An 18,908-nucleotide genomic window follows, 5' to 3' on the forward strand; every position below is an offset into this window, starting at 1 on the left:
TTGTGTTGTTTGTTACGTTTTGATTTCAAATTGGTTTTTGCTTTTGTAGTCTGGAGGGTTATGTCAATGACTGCTGATCATGAAGTCTCGGGTTTGATTCCTAGGTACTGGTAAGTTTTTAAATACTTTCCAATTACTCTTGAATAAGAGCCGGGAGAATAGTAATATTTTATCATGCTCTAGACTAGACTATTGTCATAAATATAGTATGTTTCTGTATACGGCGACAGGCTCACCCCCTATCACATGGTGCCAATATGATCAACATCAAAAATGGTCGTATAGTCTAAGATACACATCTGCCCACACCGTTCGGTATAACAGGCGTGATAATATAAAAGGATCAGACCCATCAATGTTTTAGAACCATCACGAATGATCGCCACAATTTCACGAGAACAAATACCGAAGTGCTTCTAAGAAATTAACAATGCATCAGAGATGTATTTCCCAAAAGACTTACGCAGAGAAACATTTGTACGCATCGAGTTAAGTATCTTTAAGTCTCATAGGAGATTGGTATAAAAACGGATAAAGAGGCGTTTTGGGCTCAAACTGGCCTATTTATTCTTGCTTAATTATTACTTAGGGTTCCTATTAGTCTATCTCCAGATAAGGTTAGTTTGTTAAGTTGCTATACAACACCAGCAACTTTACACAAAGTGCTTTTTTTAATGGGACCTGAACAAAATACTACTTTTTAATGTTCCCATAATGATTATTTAATTGGAAATACTTCTGTTATTCCCGTATCGACGATGAAGTGCCAATACCTCCTAACTGACATTTTGTCGATTTTTTTATTTTGAATGCGTTGGACATAAAATTGCATTTTGCGTGTACTCGTCAAGACACCTAACTAAATATGTTGATAGTTTTGAGAGAAAATGCTAATAGAAATAGCTGCTAAGTCAATGTATGCATTCATTTAGCAAGACCTGCTGACATTACATCCTAAATTCAAGTGTAAAAAGCTTCTAAATTACTTAACGAAATTTTTGATGCCAAAATCTCCTAACTACGCGACGCGTTTTTTTCTCCTTCTGTAAAATGGTGATTTTGTAGTTAAGAGGTATTGGTACTTCATCGTCGATATATCAATACTTAAACTTACTTCAATCCAATACTTATTTACTTAATTCAATACTTATGTCAACGTCTTTGGATGGCATGATCGTTAAGTTGATGACTGATATTTATATCTCTAGATAGTTTATTGGGAAGGTCTATTACCATGTCGGATTTGCCTAACGTTTGGGCTGTACGATACGACTACTCGAGTTCGATTCCCGGGTCGAACAAAGGCTCACTATTACAAGAGACTATATGTTCATGACAATGATGACGAAACGTGGTTGTATTTTATACACCTCTACCCACACTGTCGTGTATAGTAAACGTAAAATTTCGAATATAAATGGTTCTCACCTGCATGAACGAAGCTCGAACCACGCAGACCTCTCCGAAGGCGCCTCGTCCTATCACCTTGACCAGCTCGAAGTCATCGCGCGACAGTCGGAGACGCTTCAGCGCTGTTGCCACTGGTTTCACTGTTAACAACAAATACATTTTAGAACAGAATTCATCTAATACTATGGAACCGTCCATTTATCACGTAAGTTTTAAAAGGTGGCCTATATAAATCACGAAATATCATGTTTGTCTTAAACCTCACCTAGGGGGAGGGGGGTAAAATGTAACAGCCCCTTGGTACGTTCATCGTATGCTTAATTACTGGTCTTTTACGACTACGTACAAGAATATTGTCATGAATTATGCAAGCTCCTTGCGATAATTTGAGCTAAGGTAGTGGATTAAATTTACATATAGCAGTAAATAATTATGCCATCTACCGAGCAGAGACGAAAACAAAGGAGAAATGGCAGAGTCTTTTGCTCATGTTGTTATGGGATAACTATAACACCGAAAGGTTGGTTGTATATTCTTTTAGTTAGATTGCAGCAAAATGAACGTTTTCTCAATTGATAATTCGTTAGAACGGCCGAGAAAGAACTTAAAATGTCGATGGAATACTAGATTTTAGCTTAATAGGGATAGCATTACGGGAGGAGACCCTTGCCCACCAGCAGTGGGACAGTAATAGGTTAAAAAAAAAAAAGGTATAGCATGTCAAGCAAACACCAGCATCTATTGCTCAAAAAGTCATATCCACAGAATACAATTCCTTCAACTACTCACCATATTGTATAAAATCAGCGACGGCCTTCTCCCTCCGAAGACTACTGTTGCAGCACTCGTCGTAGAGCACGAGTAGCATGTCCACCAGTGTCTCCACGCTGAGCCCGTGCGTCCTAGGACCTTGGAGACGACGGGACAGGAACAGCGTCTCGATCTGCTTGAGACGCTTGATGCCCAGCACTGGAAGATGGAACCACTTTAGTATTTTGTATATGATAGAAAATTGTGGAAAGAAAGTGTTTTCAATAGCAGCTCGGAGTTTGGTAATGTAGGTAAATGGTAATTTGATTGCTCCTTATTACCATGGTTCCAATTTTTGATCAGGGATACGTTGGTGTATTTTATTAATGCACCTCTTTATAGTTTTAAATCACCAGATGTCAACAGCCGTGATGCTATAAAATCGAATGTCAAGCAAAGGCCTAATAGAAAGACACAGAACCTATGGATGCCAGCTTACTCCCATGGGCACAGCAAATGCCTAAGGAGATTCTAGGTCCTAAACATACATTAGTAAACTCTATACATGTAAGTGGTACACTTATTCCGAGGGGAATGGAATTCACGACCTGACGCAATGGTAGTAGCGTAGGGCCACTCTGGGCCACCTTAACTGCAGCACCACGGCCGTCAATTAAACTAATTTTAAACTTATATAGATCGCCTCCCTAATTAATTCCTAACCGAGTTGACATCCAAACTTCCTCAACCATGCATCAGAAACATCCCACAAGTTGTCAAAACAAAATTACAACATATTATTTATTACAGGTAATTGGTCCTTAGAGCAAAAGTTGGAAATGACCCAAATGTACGAATTAACCAGATTTACAGATCCAGTGGAAAACTGGTCGTTGTTGAAAGATTAAGTGTCTATTTGAGACAGCTATTGAACATTTATGAAAGCACGGTTACATTTTTAAATTAATAATAAAAAAAGTTCGGTTTGGAAAAAAGTGTTGGTTATATTTAACTTTCCAGTTCGATTAGAAGGGCTATACTAGATACTTACTCTCTTATTCATAAACACACTATAAACATATTTTAGTTAAAAAGCTGCTATAATATGTTTTCTCTTTTTCATTTCGCTAAGGAGTGAAAAACACACTTTATAAGCCTTTCATAACTACATATATTTTTATGAATAAGAGGGTTAACTTTAACAGGACTTATCAAGCTACGGGAATCACCCTTTCAAACCAGGGTCCACAGTAGTAAAAGAGAAAGCGACAAGAAGAAAGAAGATTCTTTCAGACGAATCGTATGTTAGATACGATAGGCAAAACTTTGAATGCAGCAGCACTTAAGAAGAACAAATTATGCGGATGAGTAAACCATAAAATCTGGTACAAAGTGGTATGACCCAATACTAGGATAATGCACTATTAAGGGGCGAAAGTAAAATAAGTAAAATGCGATATCTGCCAAGACCCATTTGGCTAGGAGAACAAAATACAACCTTTTCAAACGTCTATACGAAAGCAAAAAAGGTTGCCAATTTGACATTGAACGCAAAACACAGTTTTGCATCATCCTGGCATCGAATCAAGAGCACAGAAAAAATCAGAAACAGTCTTCACATTACGCATACAATATTTACAAAGGAAACTAAAATTTGCAGTCACTGTAAGGCGTTTGCTTCTTCAATTAAAAAGTGAGTTTTTTTGCTGCGCATTTACTGCATTGAAATCGGACCGTAAGGATATGTTACTTTGTATTCATTTCTATTACATCGAAATCCAATGGACGCAGTACCATATAAATAAATATAAAGTGACGTATGTATAGAAATAAATTTATATATTTCGACGCAGTAGAGACGCAGCTTTATACAACGTTTGCGTTGCCGAAAAGTAATTAAAAACTTATACATAAATAATGGCACGGAGGTATGGAGGTTCGTTCGCTTGTTCACTACAGCGTCAAAAATATATTTACCTCTCTAGAAGCATTTTCATCAACGATAATGGTGAAATTACTACTGTTTATTACCATACATACATACATACATACATAAAATCACGCCCTTTCCCCGTAGAGTGACGCAGAGACCAAAGAACGCTACTTGGTACGATCCTTACAAACTTCCCGGTCCACATTCACATTTAAATTAAAATAATGATTTGTATATTAACCTCAAAGTAATTTAACAACCACAGCGTAATGTTCGTTGACCAATAACAATAATAAAGGTTGATATTTTCATATAAAAAATACCATTGAAAATGAGACATTCCATACATATTTTTGACACTGACTGTACGTATATTAGTCTAACCTTTCTTCCAACTATGTCGGCTTCCAGTCTCACCGGATGAAACTGAATACCAGCATTTTACATGGAGCGACTGTCTATCGGACCTCCACAACCTAATCACCAGAATTATAACACGATACCCATCAGTAAGATTTTCAAGCTTCTGACTACTAGAACGAATGTCAAAGATCTTTGAAAATGACAGCCGGGATCCACTAATTAACGTGCCTTCGATCTTCTCTTGTAACTTAGCCACGAGCTCCTGAAGCTGACTGTACGTATACGGGAAAATTACAAATAGTGACCTAAATAAAATCATCACTTATTCAATATCTGTTGTAACTGTAGCATTTGTTAGTAAATACATGATACAATACTGTTTATCCTTATGAAAGAAAATAATAACAAACGTATTTAGATCACACACTTACGTTGAGCGTGCGTTGATAATTTTACAACTTTAAATATAATTTCCTAGTAAATTCAATTCTCTCTCCCTATGGCTCTCCCTATGGAAAGAAGCATCATACGTTTTGGAAAAAAAAATATGTTTCTAGAATTTCTTTGTCTAGTTTTAATAAAGAAGATGTTTTCGGAATCGGACAAACTGATTTTGAAATCTCTTTTGCTAATAGAAAGCTAGATCAGCTCTGATTAACATTTAAGCACTATTTTTAATCTAGGTTATCGCAAAAAGATTCTAGGCAATCTTCAGATCGAAATTAGCGTGGTAGTGGATGAGGTGGTAGCCAAAACACGCGGGTTCTCGAGTCCCATACGAATCAAATACCCTTATTATTCCCAAATAGTTTTATCGGGTCTGATTTTACTTTGTGCCCGTTGTTTGAACCTATTTTTCTAAAGGTACCCTCCTATTCAAAATACTAGATTACAGACTACATTTATCCTAGTCTGAGAGTAGTTTACAAACAAAAAAAGTTAACGATAGAGTTTCTAATAAACATTATCTAAAAGTTAGGAATGTTTATGCTAAAACCGAATCCAAAACTAAATGGTGGACGTTCAATTACATAACAAGGCAATCACGGCTGTGTTTTTAACTTTTTACTACCAAAAGTTTTATAACCAGCCCACGATATACATAATAAATATATATTATTATACATGGCCTAGTCTCTCTTAAATATCTAAAAGTATTAAATTAATTTTATTCCAGTTTTCACCAATGGTGAAAGTTTAGTGTGTATCTTATTGCGAGAGTCGCCGATAGGGTATGCACTGGTTAACACTATCTACGGGAACTCGGTCGGTGTGGTCTGATAACAATGCCGAACTTCAGGTTGCTATGGACGAAAATAACTAATATAATTCATAGAAAGAAAGGATGCAGTAGACCAGGGCTAAACGACTAGCAAAGTCGTCTTTTGGGTAGACGCTTATAGCCAAGTGCGCATATCAATCAGTAAGCAATTTATGAGTTTGTAAAATGATGGATAGCTTAATAGTATTAGCGATTCCATGCTTTAAAGGGTACCTTAAAAGTCGGTACCAGAGGAAACCAATTTAGGTACTATTCATACGAAAGACTGAAAGATATTTCTACAGCTGATGCTGTAGGTGTATGTTAAATAGAGGTTTGCTTAATTGATTGTAAACAGTGGTTTATAGCAGGTTTGTAGAGAGAGGTATAAATTTGTAAGATGGTTGATCGTTTAGTAGTGTTTGCAAGCGTTTCCGTGCTTCAAAGGGTACCTTAAAAGTCAGTTTCAAGGGTAACGAAATTGGCTGCTATTCATACGAAAGAGAAGAAGATATTTCTGCAGCTGATATTGTAGCTGTATGTTAAAAAGAGGTGTAATTTATGCTTAATTGATTATAAACAGAGGTAAATAGTAACCATTTGAATGATTCTTCAAAACATAGTAGAAATCATCACCTTCGAGAAACGTAAGCTAATTTTAACACAAAAAATATTCATAAGTATACGAGAATCTTTTAAAACGGCCGCGTCAAGAATATAGTTATAATGTGGTCAATATGTCAGACAATCTGTGGATGTTATACCATTTATTTTTGTATCAACAGGAATAAAGTGTAAGTAGGTATAGTAAGTAGTGTATTATATTAATTGTGTCGATATTTATTGACACTAAGGGTGTTAAAATTACCGACCCTGAAGTTTTTACGTGTTCGTGTTACTGATTCGGTGAGAATGGCAGGATGATCTAATTTGCGTTTATTCCAAAGGTGCTCTTAGCATCAAAAATCCTATTATTTGATCACTCGGTTTGTTTTTATATTTCATTCCATATCACCCAATTTGATACTTGGAATTGCTCTTTGCGTGTTGCTATTGGCCTATTTGAGTGTGTGGTCTGAGAACGTGACTAGCCCCCGGTTTATCTATTCAATAGCGTTAAAACTCATATAAAAAAACGCTATTGAATAGATAAACTACCGCTAAATGTACCTCAGAACTCGGGGGTAACACGTGTAAGAAGACCTGTAGAAAGATATGTGGAGGACATAATGAGGTGTCGGAAGAAGCTGGATACGGGTGGCACAGTACAAGTACAAGTCTTCACCTTTCGATAGACAAATAAAACCTGAGTGGTGAATAATCCAGACAAGATTATTTCTCGCAAGATTTCTATGGTTGTGTAGTACCAAAACACAATAAAAAACGAAGATACTTAAAGTTCCTCTTACTAATCTTTTTATAGGATAGAAACAAATGCAGAAACGTATTCAATAAACATAGGAGCGCATTATACGCGCCAAACCTACACAAAATCTATTAAAAAGTGTCGATGAACCTCCGACGCGACTAAAACCACGTTACGCAAAACAATCATACAGGAAACATGACTAAATTAAAAAGGACATCCCATCACTAAAAAGAACAATTATACAAATACATCATGAACACACATGGTTACAACATGAATCAGAGTAGCTGTTTGTTAATTAGTTTACAATGGCTGCTCAGATAATTGACTGAATAGGTAACCATAGCCTTGGTTAGGTGAGAACATAATAAAAATTAGGTGTGGCATAAATATCCGCCTGGTTTAGTTTAGGCGCGAAATTATTCTATCCTGTTCGCAATCGCGTGAATAATTGCGAGCTAGATATAATGTAGTGCATATTTTTATTTCCTAGATAATAATATACTCAATAATATTTACAGAAAGGGTTTAATGACTGATTGGAAGACTTACAGAGATATTCAATTAAATAAATAAGTATGCAAACAACAAATATAAGCAATGGACTGCAACAAAGAGGATAATACATTTCATAAACATTCCTTTTCCAAGAATCATCATTACATCGATTTTAGAAATAAGTGCCTACAATCATTTCAAATTAGGTAGGTAGCCATTGACTCTCAGATTAAGTAAATCAAAGATTTTCACAAAAGAAAAAAGCATTCATAGTCAAACAGCTAAGGAATCTGATTACCAATCAATGATCAGATAGATGGGTCAAATCCCTCTGATTACTCTACCAACCATCACCACCATGAACTACTCCAGGTCCTATGTGATTGTGAATTGAGTAAACCACAATGCACATTATATTAGTATAAATACTCAAAGATCAGAGTAAGTCTCTAACTTATTCTTATACAAATATTATACAGACTCTTTGTTTACTATAAGCTAATAAATTATGATTGATGACTCTACCCAAGAGTGGGAGACGAAACCAGTCAGAACTGCTCCTTAGATGACAGCTCAATCATGACAAATGACCGCAACCTTATCAGTTAAACCATGTACTGGCTGATAAACTATCTTTGATAACAATCTTAAATTAACATATTGATAGCCAGAGATTTTATCTTGATTGTGTAGTTTTATGGATGCTTTTATATTTAAATTAGTGTGTAGTTATAAATATTAATCTGAGGAGTGGTCTGATAAAGAGAGAATGTAATTCTGTAATTGTTCTTGCCACTTATTCTTCTTCCTCTTGGTCAAATCTAGTGGTTATATTGGGTAGGTCAGTTTCATAACAAGATGATTCTTTAGTTACCAAAGGTTTTGTAAATAGGTAGAAGGTACTGCTTGTGTTTTAGTGAAAGGCCATAAATGGAAACATTTTCATCTCTAATGTATAGTTTATAATATACATTTTGTTACATAGGGAAAACTACAGGTAAATATATGCATAATTTAATTGCAATTACAGGTAAATTACCTTTTGACCTACCTTTTACAGGAAAAATTGTTACTGGTTATGTAAAATTAACCTTATTAGAATTAAGATTGTCTACACTGTTTCTAAATACTTCAATATCTACTCTACTTCTTTTAAACTTTACATATTAATATAATAACTATCTCCTTAAAATATAAAAAGACTTAACTTATAAAACAAAACAATTTAGTTTGTTCTGTTCATAAGGATGTAAACAATAATAACATTTTCTTATATTAATATAAACAAATAACTCACCAGGCACATTATTGGTGGCCACCAACGCCCGATCAGGCGACGAGTCTTCTTCGTCCGACATATTGGCTCCGTTCACACCATCAACCATTGATCACTCACTTTAAAGTCAGCGGTCCAATCACTTCATGTTACACTACACTACCTAAGAGATTCATGTATAAAATCTACTTGTTATAAAACAATTAAGGCAAGTTTATTGTTTTATATGTGTCATAGTGTTCCATTGTACAGTCTCCAGCATCTGAAATAAGTTTTTGTATTGGCTGAATGTTGTTCTGACTTGTGCCTTGTTATTAAAGTAATTCAAAATCAGAATAATCTTAGGAAATTTTTTTTTTTTTGCATTTATGGTATTCTAATAATTTTATTTGGTTTTTATTAAGTTTCTCAATAAGTAAAGTGTCCAGTGCTCGGATTAAGATATTATTGTAACTACTGATTAATTTATAGATAATAATGTTTACATACAATTCTTTGTTATTCAACATTTCCTTGATAACATAATAATATGTAAACAAAATATACAAGTATAAAACTATTTTTTTATCTTTCAACTTCCTAACAAAGTTACAAATGTTTGTTATGAGGTGTTTCATTGTTTTTTTATTGTCTCCTTATCTTTATACTTGAAGGATTTAGAAATATTGTAGATTAGGTTCTAAGCCCAAGTGACGGGTTATGTCTAATTAGTGTTATCATTTGTTACACCCATTTAAGGGCCTTACTATCACACTGATAACTAACTGATAAGGCGACTACTACAAAACGCGTTCTATTTACAAATACAAGTATGTTTGTATTTTTTTTTTTTAATGAAAAAGGATCTATGTTGATGTCTTTGGATAAAAAGGAAATGTTTTGTTAAAAATAATAGTGGTATCTATGATCTGAAATAGGAATACCTGCATACGATACGACAACACCCAATTAGATCATAAAAGGAACAGCTTTTATAAATATAAACACAATCTTTTTATACAAAATGACTCACACTGCACTTGATTTAATTCCATTTTAAACACAAATAAGGAAAACAAGGCGTTATTAATACAATCAGTAGGGAATAAGGCGGTGTTGTGACATTGTCTCTACGACTGCAGGTACTAACTTCTCGCTACTATGATCGCGACTAGGGTCAACAGGAAATTAATCACGATTTTCGCCATTGTCTAACAAATCAAAAGGCGACTACTGCTTTCTATTCGCTCATTACAAGGTTGCGGGTGTCACACAATACGAGAGCGCTTTCGCAATCCCTTACAATTGAACTTTTATATACATTTTAATACCAAAAAAAGAATACTGATCACCATGACATATTGATGCGATTTCCGCATCGCGACTATAAATAAACAATAACGTATACTTGCGTGTAACTAATATATCGATCCGTTGATACATTTCTATTTTCATTATATTTTTATATCGCTCCGAACTGAACACAATACCACTGAGATCTTAACCTATATTTTTTCTATCGATTGTTATGCAAAAACACTTAGATGAGTCATCATATACACTTTTATCAAACACCACGACCATGCCTTCGTGATATTCACCTGAATATTCTGTTGGGTATAATTGATTTTGGCTATGGCTACTAAATCATTTTGTATAAATTATTTTCGATCCTTTCGAAGCAGACATTTTACTCGGGACACTGGCAGTATTGCCAATAATCAAAATCTGTCGCATTTTTTTCTATTTAAAATAGTAAAATCAAGATAACAATTTAAAAGATTATTTATGAATTAAATTTATTTAATAAAATAAGCAATTAAAAACAGGAATACTTGAATTGACTTATTTGTTTATTACCCAAATAATGGACAAAATTACAGAAGGTTCAAAGGCCTACGAAGTCGTAACACCCGTAATATTAATTAGCACAATTTACAAGCATAATACATAATAATTTCATAAATACTGATTGTATTCATTTTATTGCGTCATATCTTTTATTTCCTCGAAAACAAATCAAGAAAAAACTCAAAAATGTAGCTACTGTTTGCTAAATTCAGAAGTCGTCAGACTGGCAACGTCGTTGCCGGATGTGGAATCGGAAATAATTGAAATTGTTACATCGTTTTTCTATTAATAAATAATATCTTTATTGTGTTACACTTATTATTTAACATAGTTATATAAAAATTCAAATATAATTTTTTAATACTTATTTATTGGTAAATTGTGAAGCAATGACATCAAAATATGATAAATTCCAATGAAAAAAGTTCGTCCATTGATAGAGCGTCATTTGTACGTAATGGAGTCGATGTTCTTTTCAACAAGTTGTAATTGAAATAATTATATAATTTTCAACGAAATATCACATAAAACTGTTTACCATTGTGTGTTATTGGATTGCAGTGAATGGTTATTAATAATTTATGGATACCAAAAGCAGTATCAAGCTTTCAAACAACCTCGTTTTATCAATGGTATGTGTGACATCAAAATATTTTGGAAAGTTCATTGATTATCTTATAAAAATAGTTTATTGGTGCATATTCTTTTGTAAATACAGTAGTATTTGTTCAAATTAGTGTTTTGTGTATGTTTGTGACTCGATGTTATGTCGTAATTGGACAAAAATTCGAAGGCTTTGTCGCCCGCGTAATTGAGTAGCAAAACGGAAAGGTCATGCATTCATATTCAGCTTTTTGTTTCCAGAACGATGATCGCCTTTATATAAAAGCTATTGTGGAGCGCGAACAACGCATATTATAAAATCAGAAGTGAACTGGGACTAGTGTTAATGGTTTTGAGGGGGCACCTTTGTGGACCACAGTCAGATGAAGGTATGGCCTCTGATCAACCTGTGAAAAAGAAACAGCGGATCGACGCGCCTGATATCGACGATGGTAGCGACAGATCTACGGAAGATGTCCTCACTGACATATTCGATTCGGAGACACCACCTGCTGAGACATCAGAGGAGTTTCCATCCAGGAATGGTGAGTCACCAGACAGCGGTACCGTTAGTGAGGATGCTGTGGACTGCTCCAGTCTCCTGAGGCTCCCTAGTGATACTAATGTAGAAATTATCCCCTCATGTTCTAACTCAACCCCACATTGGAATTCTGAAGATGATAAACTGCTCGCTGAACTACGGATATTACAAGATGGCCTTGTTGGCCAGTGCTTGTGTAGGTTTGATGACGAAGTAGTATCCAACCTGTTTGACCGACGACTTAATATTGTTTCCTGGCCTTTGACATGTTCCCTTACTTATTTATCCACTATGCAGCTAATGTTCGATATATATTTAAAACAAAACAGTACAGGCACCATATGTTCAAAAATAATGCAAGCATGTGACATATTTGTTAGAAATAGGCATGATTGGATAACTGAGGTTGTTGAATTGGCAGATCATAAGAGTAAATTCATAACATTTGTAGCCAGTAGAGTACTAGCTAGTTTTCTAATAGTTTCCAAGGACACAGTAGATGAGAATTGGCTTCAGCAAATTGCAGAGAACATTTACCTATTTGACAGAATCAATAGGATCACAGTACAAAAGATAAACTTCAGTCTAGATATTATTAAAAGGATAGTTGAGTGGAAAGATGTAGAGCAGCATCCTCTTGAGGACAGTAGTTACATGAACCAGGCAGGAAGCACACAGGTACAAGAAGATAATCCATTTAGAAGTAGTATAGGATACAGTAGTGGCAGCGAGATGCCTTCTAGTTCCCAAAGTAACTTACCCAACACATTTTCGAACCTGCAAACAACAAGCACCCCATCTACATCATCAGAGCAAGAGAGGCCATCAACATTCAAACTCAATGAGCCAGTATTAAAGTTATCAAATAATGAGCAGAGAGATATGGAACAGTCAGAGTCCCCTGAACCTCCTCAGTCAAGGATAGAGAGGCTGAATGAACATGGTTGTGTGACTGTCATACTTACAGACTCGGAATCATTTGATACTTCACACATTAAATGCTTAACAATCAAAACATTGGAACACCACTGGCCTGTGCTAGTGAAAAATATGAAGCTCCTTCTACTAAGGTACCTGAATTTAGCTAATTCTGAAAACTGTATTTTAACATTCTTCTCACTATGGGAGAATATTATCAGTGTGAAAGCGAATCTCTCTGTTATAGACACCAAACCATTTTATGCGGACTTACAGAGCTTTGTTGATTTGTTGAGGAATACAGTGCTGCCCAGTTTAATATATACTCATTTGCTAAGCTTGTTCAATGAGGTCTTGTGTTATGGTTCCACATTGGCACTACAAGACATATTGCCTGAAGAAATATGTTGCCTTGCTCACTCAATAGTGAGATTTGTGAAAGACTTCAGATTGTTAAATGATGTAAGAATTCAGACAAGTAGAAGTGGTTTTGGGTTCTTAGGGCATGAGTGCACAATAATAAGAGATTATTCTCTAGGTCCTGAAGTAGCCCCATTATCGTCTTCCATTCAGCTTGTAGACCAGAGTTATGGAGAAGATGAAAATGACGATTCTGAACAGTCAAGATCGGAAGTTGATAAAACGATGTTGCAAAGAATGTCTTTGTTAGTGCTCAAATCAGTTGCTGTTACAGTAAAAGAAATGCGATGCGATTCATCAGACAGTTCGATAGACTCTTCAGATTATAACGCAATACAAGACATGCAAATTGTCGAAAGATCGATACGGGATGTTTTGAAAAAGCTAGATGTTTTCATAAGAAACAGTCTAGAATTCCATCCAGAGACGCCTTTTACGAAAATGTTGATACATTTGTTCAGTGAACAAGATGACTATTTGATAGAATCAATGGTGTGCACTCTTGATATCACTGTGGGTATAGTGTACAGGAACTCAATGTACCCAGACCTAATACCAATGCTGAATCCAATATCTTCATTTATAGAATTTCTGAAGGTAGTTTCGCACGACAGTGATGTGTTACTCGACTATTTAGTCAGCAACGAGACATGTTTCTTACTGTACTTGTTACGATTCTTGAAATATGTTAGAAGGAACTGGGCAAAGTTCCTAGAGACTTGCCAGCAAGCTGATTCTGGGGGTAGTAGAGGTCTTGAAGATACTATGGGGGTTCTAATAAGATTGAGGCTGCAGATAAGCCGGTTGGTGTCAAAATCACTATTCCCTTACAACATAAGTCCTGTGCTAAGATTGCTTGAAGTGTGCGAGAGTCTATATGAAGGCAATGAGTTTAGCTGAATATCAATAAACATCTTGTAATATATGATTTTTTATACAGAAATGCTAGACAAATGCTGTTGACATCCAATAACAGTATCTTTGAAAGATTTTCTTATAATGTTCCTGAACTTGGTTTTGAAAACTCTACAATGTCAAAGGTCTAGCATCCCCTTGAATTGAAATAAAACTATTCTACAAAGACTGCCAATTCATCTTACATTCCAAACATTTCTAAAATATCGCGTTATAATGCCTAGTACGTAGCTATAACTAATTTATATTAACTATAATCTTGTAATATTTTGTAACAATACTTTTAGTTAAGTTTTAATGTAATTATGTTACTCAGTCTTCCTCTTAGAGTATGTTCCTTTTGCAATAATTTTAAAACTGTTGGGGCATAATGTTGCAGCTATAGATAATGGTCTATTAATAAAAAACGTAAAAAAATATATATAGAAAATTTGGTTTAAAGAAACAGTATTTAGTTACACCCCACAATGTGCCTTACCATAATGTAAAAATAGGGTGCTCAGTAATAATAATTTTATTTAGAATAACGCGTTTTTCAAGAAAATTATATTTATATAAATATGTCTTGCATAATAGCAAATAGGATTATTAGAATTTTAGGCGATTTTAGCGTTAATTTATTTTAGTAATTAGTTACTCGGTTGTATTATATATTTAGTTTTTTTGATATTGCATATAGAATGCGGGTTTAATACATTTTTTTTTGTTTTTAACTAAATTATATTCCATGCCACAATGATGTAAATAAATGCCATCAATTACCATTTTATAAGTAAATGTAATCAGTATTAATACAATATCCTAATTTATATCAACATTATAATATAATAAAATATTATTGTTGCTTTGTAAACTTGTGAAACTATAAATCGGAGAAATAATTTTGTTAAGAGATGAAATGAGTTATTGCTTACTAAAATAATATTTTGAAAAATGTAGGTTACTATCATAATATTATGACTAAAATTATGAAGGAAATACACCAATATGGTATTTTTTCCTTCAATTTAGTTCAACCATAGTTAAATCTAAAACAGGTTTTGACCAAACTTGACTGTCTGTATAGATAATGATTGTGAAGATTATAGGAAATGTATTGTATGGTTTTGGAAGATTAAATTACTTTACCAAAACCATACATTTCCTAATCAATTATGATACCAACTTTCAATTCGTACTATTGATATCAAAGTAGTCCTCTGGTTCAAAATGCTTTCTGGATCAACAATAGTAATTATAATAGCCAGCTTTTGATAGTGCATTGGTTTTGACATCAAAAGTACAATTTGACATTATTTCGAAACAGTCTCGATGGTTCGCAACTCGCTTCGATTGGTAGTAAGTTTCACAAGTTTACAAAGTAAAGAAAATCATAACATTTGACTACGGGATCTTATATTATGTTATATTAATAGCTTTAAGTTATAGAATGACAACAGACTGTTATGTAGGTATAAACGTGTCCATTTTGTTACTTCCATGTAGTTATAAGATGTTATTGTAGTATTTTCATTGAATGTTATTGGTATGGTAGCTGAATCTCAACATTTTTGGACTTTTTGAAGCTCAATTTCAACACATTATGAAATAGACGTCCAAAAGGAATTGAGTAATTACAGTTTTACAATTTTAGAGAATTATACTCTTACATAATCTTGCCAAGAATGCTAATAAACGATGATTTTTATAAAGGTTTGAGCAGGTAAGGGACTTTTGTCTGAAACGGACAATAATAGAGTGAAAAGCCATACTTTGAGTACGCATTGGGTTATGCAGTTTTTATACAGAGAGAAATGTGTATATTGTATTATGAATTATCTACGAAGTACTCACGATTTTCCGCAGATTAAAGTCCTTTGCCTGAACAGAACCTATTGCATACTATGCTTATCTTTAGAGCAGTATTTTTAAACAATTCGAAGTGTGCGTTCGCGCAGCGGAATGTTGTTGAATTTAAGGATATTAATTATGCAGATATTTAGTGTATGACGTCGTATAATTGTGTATGGTAAAAAAAAAATTGTGCACGCAGCCATTGTGGAGAAATTCACCAAAAACTGATTCCGCTGGGCGAACGTTGTCCTGGCGGAACTTATTTTAATCCATAGACTTTAGAAGAAAAGAGGTGTGTCCAAAAATTAGTGTGTATTTGTGTGTAATTGTGTATGTATGAATAAAATGAGTGCATGCATAAACTTCGGAGAAATTCAAGTTTCCGCTACGCGAACGTTTGGCCATTAGCTAGTTTTCATATAAAGCGCTTACATAGAGAGCTGTAGATTTTTACATACGTTGTTTTGAATTTGTTTATATTTGTTTAAAAAACAGATTTAGAAAAAATCGTAGGGCTTAAAAGATAAAAATATAAACGTAAAATACACTTAATAGGTCTTAGTTCTTAAAGTATGCACTTTGGGGTCTAGATTTTCACGTTTATACAAACCTTGTAAGTATCTGAAACATGTTGCCAAGTATCAATGATGTTCCGTTAGTAATTAAAGAGTTAAAGGACAATTTTACCATGAATAGATCACTGTTTACAAAACAGTCAAATATCACGACGTTCTAAAGGAATTGCATGGTAAAATGTATGCCAAAAATTAGTTTATTCATTCAACTATTCACATGCAAAATTTCATGTCATTAAATTTAGTAATTAAAGAAATCAATTAAAATACTGACGAAGCATCGAAAACCTACATAACCCGACCAAGTTCGGATAGCTACAAAAAAGCGTCCATGCAATATATTTAGGTAACATCCCAAAATTTACCGTATAATACCGGTATTGAATTGGTATAGGTGATAACACAGTTGTTGTTTCGATATAATTTAAAGGTCATTTATTTTTGTACACCAAATTGTTGTTCAATTGTTCTGATTTTTCAGCTCCAGAATTGACTGGAATAATTCCGGAGTTCCGATAGGTATTCACATTTTTTAAAAGTTAATATTTTGATTTAATTATATTCTTGTGAACGCACGTAATTTAACGTCTGTGGAATATTCCACAAACTGCTAGTCGAACAGGACGCGCGCGGCTTCCCGCTTGAAACGGTACTTCCATCCTTGAAGAAAAGAGAGGGCAATAATATGTAATATACTTAATAAAAAAAATTTTTGTACACGGATATTTAAATAGAAAAGTACTTGTTAATTGAAGATTTGTTTTTATCGTAGATAGTTGGGTTATTATTAAAATAATATTTTTAATTCAAGAAATGCAATTGTTTTATTTTTTCCTAACGCTTGTGTACGGAACTGTACCATATTAGTAAATACTATATTGTAAGGTTAAGAACGTCTCTTAGATATATGGCTGGGCCGCTTTTTTGTAGCTATCCGAACTTGGTCGGGTTATGTAGGTTTTCGATGCTTCGTCAGTATTTTAATTGATTTCTTTAATTACTAAATTTAATGATATGAAATTTTGCATGTGAATAGTTGAATGAATAAACTAATTTTTGGCATACATTTTACCATGCAATTCCTTTAGAACGTCGTGATATTTGACTGTTTTGTAAACAGTGATCTATTCATGGTAAAATTGTCCTTTAACTCTTTAATTACTAACGGAACATCATTGATACTTGGCAACATGTTTCAGATACTTACAAGGTTTGTATAAACGTGAAAATCTAGACCCCAAAGTGCATACTTTAAGAACTAAGACCTATTAAGTGTATTTTACGTTTATATTTTTATCTTTTAAGCCCTACGATTTTTTCTAAATCTGTTTTTTAAACAAATATAAACAAATTCAAAACAACGTATGTAAAAATCTACAGCTCTCTATGTAAGCGCTTTATATGAAAACTAGCTAATGGCCAAACGTTCGCGTAGCGGAAACTTGAATTTCTCCGAAGTTTATGCATGCACTCATTTTATTCATACATACACAATTACACACAAATACACACTAATTTTTGGACACACCTCTTTTCTTCTAAAGTCTATGGATTAAAATAAGTTCCGCCAGGACAACGTTCGCCCAGCGGAATCAGTTTTTGGTGAATTTCTCCACAATGGCTGCGTACACAATTTTTTTTTTACCATACACAATTATACGACGTCATACACTAAATATCTGCATAATTAATATCTTTAAATTCAACAACATTCCGCTGCGCGAACGCACACCAATTCGAAAGCCTGAAAAACCATTTTACATGAGATCATAAAAAGTGTTAAATAAGTTTTTTATTATTTAATTTCGGCCTTACAACGTGTACCTATTATTCCTAAATGTAAAATTTAGATTAGCTTTGTGGAAATTCAAAATTTTTGTATTTATACTAAGCAGTAATTTAAGCACTTGTTATTGTTAAGTAACAATAATTTAATTTAAATAACGACATTAAAATGAAATATTTTTGTACATGATGACAACATTTTTGGTTTTATTTTTTTTACTATTGCAAAACAAAGTTTCAACGACAGCTTATTGTACTACCCTGTGCTTCACCGACTCTACGCTTTATAATAGTTAGTTTTTTCAGGAACTTCTGGAGGACATCATATTCATCTCACTCCTCGTTAAATTCTAGATATCGTTGCCTGGGCATTATTTCAGTTAGGCGTTGCTTAATTAAGCAGAGTTATCCCTTGAACCCAGATAAAAAGGATTTCTTCAACCGATTATAGGCGGCGCTCAGAGTGGTGTAAGTTGTCACTGCACCAGGAGGACATGGGTTCAAATCCCACGCAAAACGGTAAATTGTGTGATCCACAAACAGTTCTTCGTGTCAATTGGTACTTAACCGATGGTCCCCTGCCACAAAACACTCAATCTTCGAACAAAAAGTTCCCAGGTTAATAAAA

The 18,908-nt window shown here is 34.0% G+C and overlaps 2 protein-coding genes across 13 annotated transcripts in view; one reads left to right on the forward strand and one right to left on the reverse strand.

The window, feature by feature from the left end:
* gek (serine/threonine-protein kinase gek) overlaps positions 1-10,558 on the reverse strand; it is a 78,233-nt gene extending 67,675 nt beyond the window's left edge. For all 12 annotated transcript variants that reach the window (XM_076131507.1, XM_076131500.1, XM_076131494.1 and 9 more), the window contains exons 1-4: positions 10,441-10,558; positions 8,882-9,122; positions 2,200-2,379; positions 1,429-1,550 (exon numbers count right to left, since the gene is read on the reverse strand). In XM_076131507.1, coding sequence (XP_075987622.1) covers positions 1,429-1,550; positions 2,200-2,379; positions 8,882-8,969 — 390 coding nt within the window. In that variant the 5' untranslated portion in view covers positions 8,970-9,122; positions 10,441-10,558. The remainder of the gene's footprint in view (positions 1-1,428; positions 1,551-2,199; positions 2,380-8,881; positions 9,123-10,440) is intronic.
* A 584-nt stretch (positions 10,559-11,142) lies between these two features.
* Positions 11,143-18,828, forward strand: lin (protein lines homolog). Its single transcript, XM_076131791.1, has 2 exons — positions 11,143-11,322; positions 11,555-18,828. Exon 2 carries the CDS (start codon positions 11,640-11,642, stop codon positions 14,070-14,072), a length of 2,433 nt encoding a protein of 810 aa, XP_075987906.1. The 5' UTR covers positions 11,143-11,322; positions 11,555-11,639; the 3' UTR covers positions 14,073-18,828.
* The last annotated feature ends 80 nt before the right edge of the window (positions 18,829-18,908 follow it).

The sequence above is a fragment of the Anticarsia gemmatalis genome, chromosome 26 (assembly GCF_050436995.1).
Source record: "Anticarsia gemmatalis isolate Benzon Research Colony breed Stoneville strain chromosome 26, ilAntGemm2 primary, whole genome shotgun sequence".
Lineage (NCBI taxonomy): Eukaryota > Metazoa > Arthropoda > Insecta > Lepidoptera > Erebidae > Anticarsia > Anticarsia gemmatalis.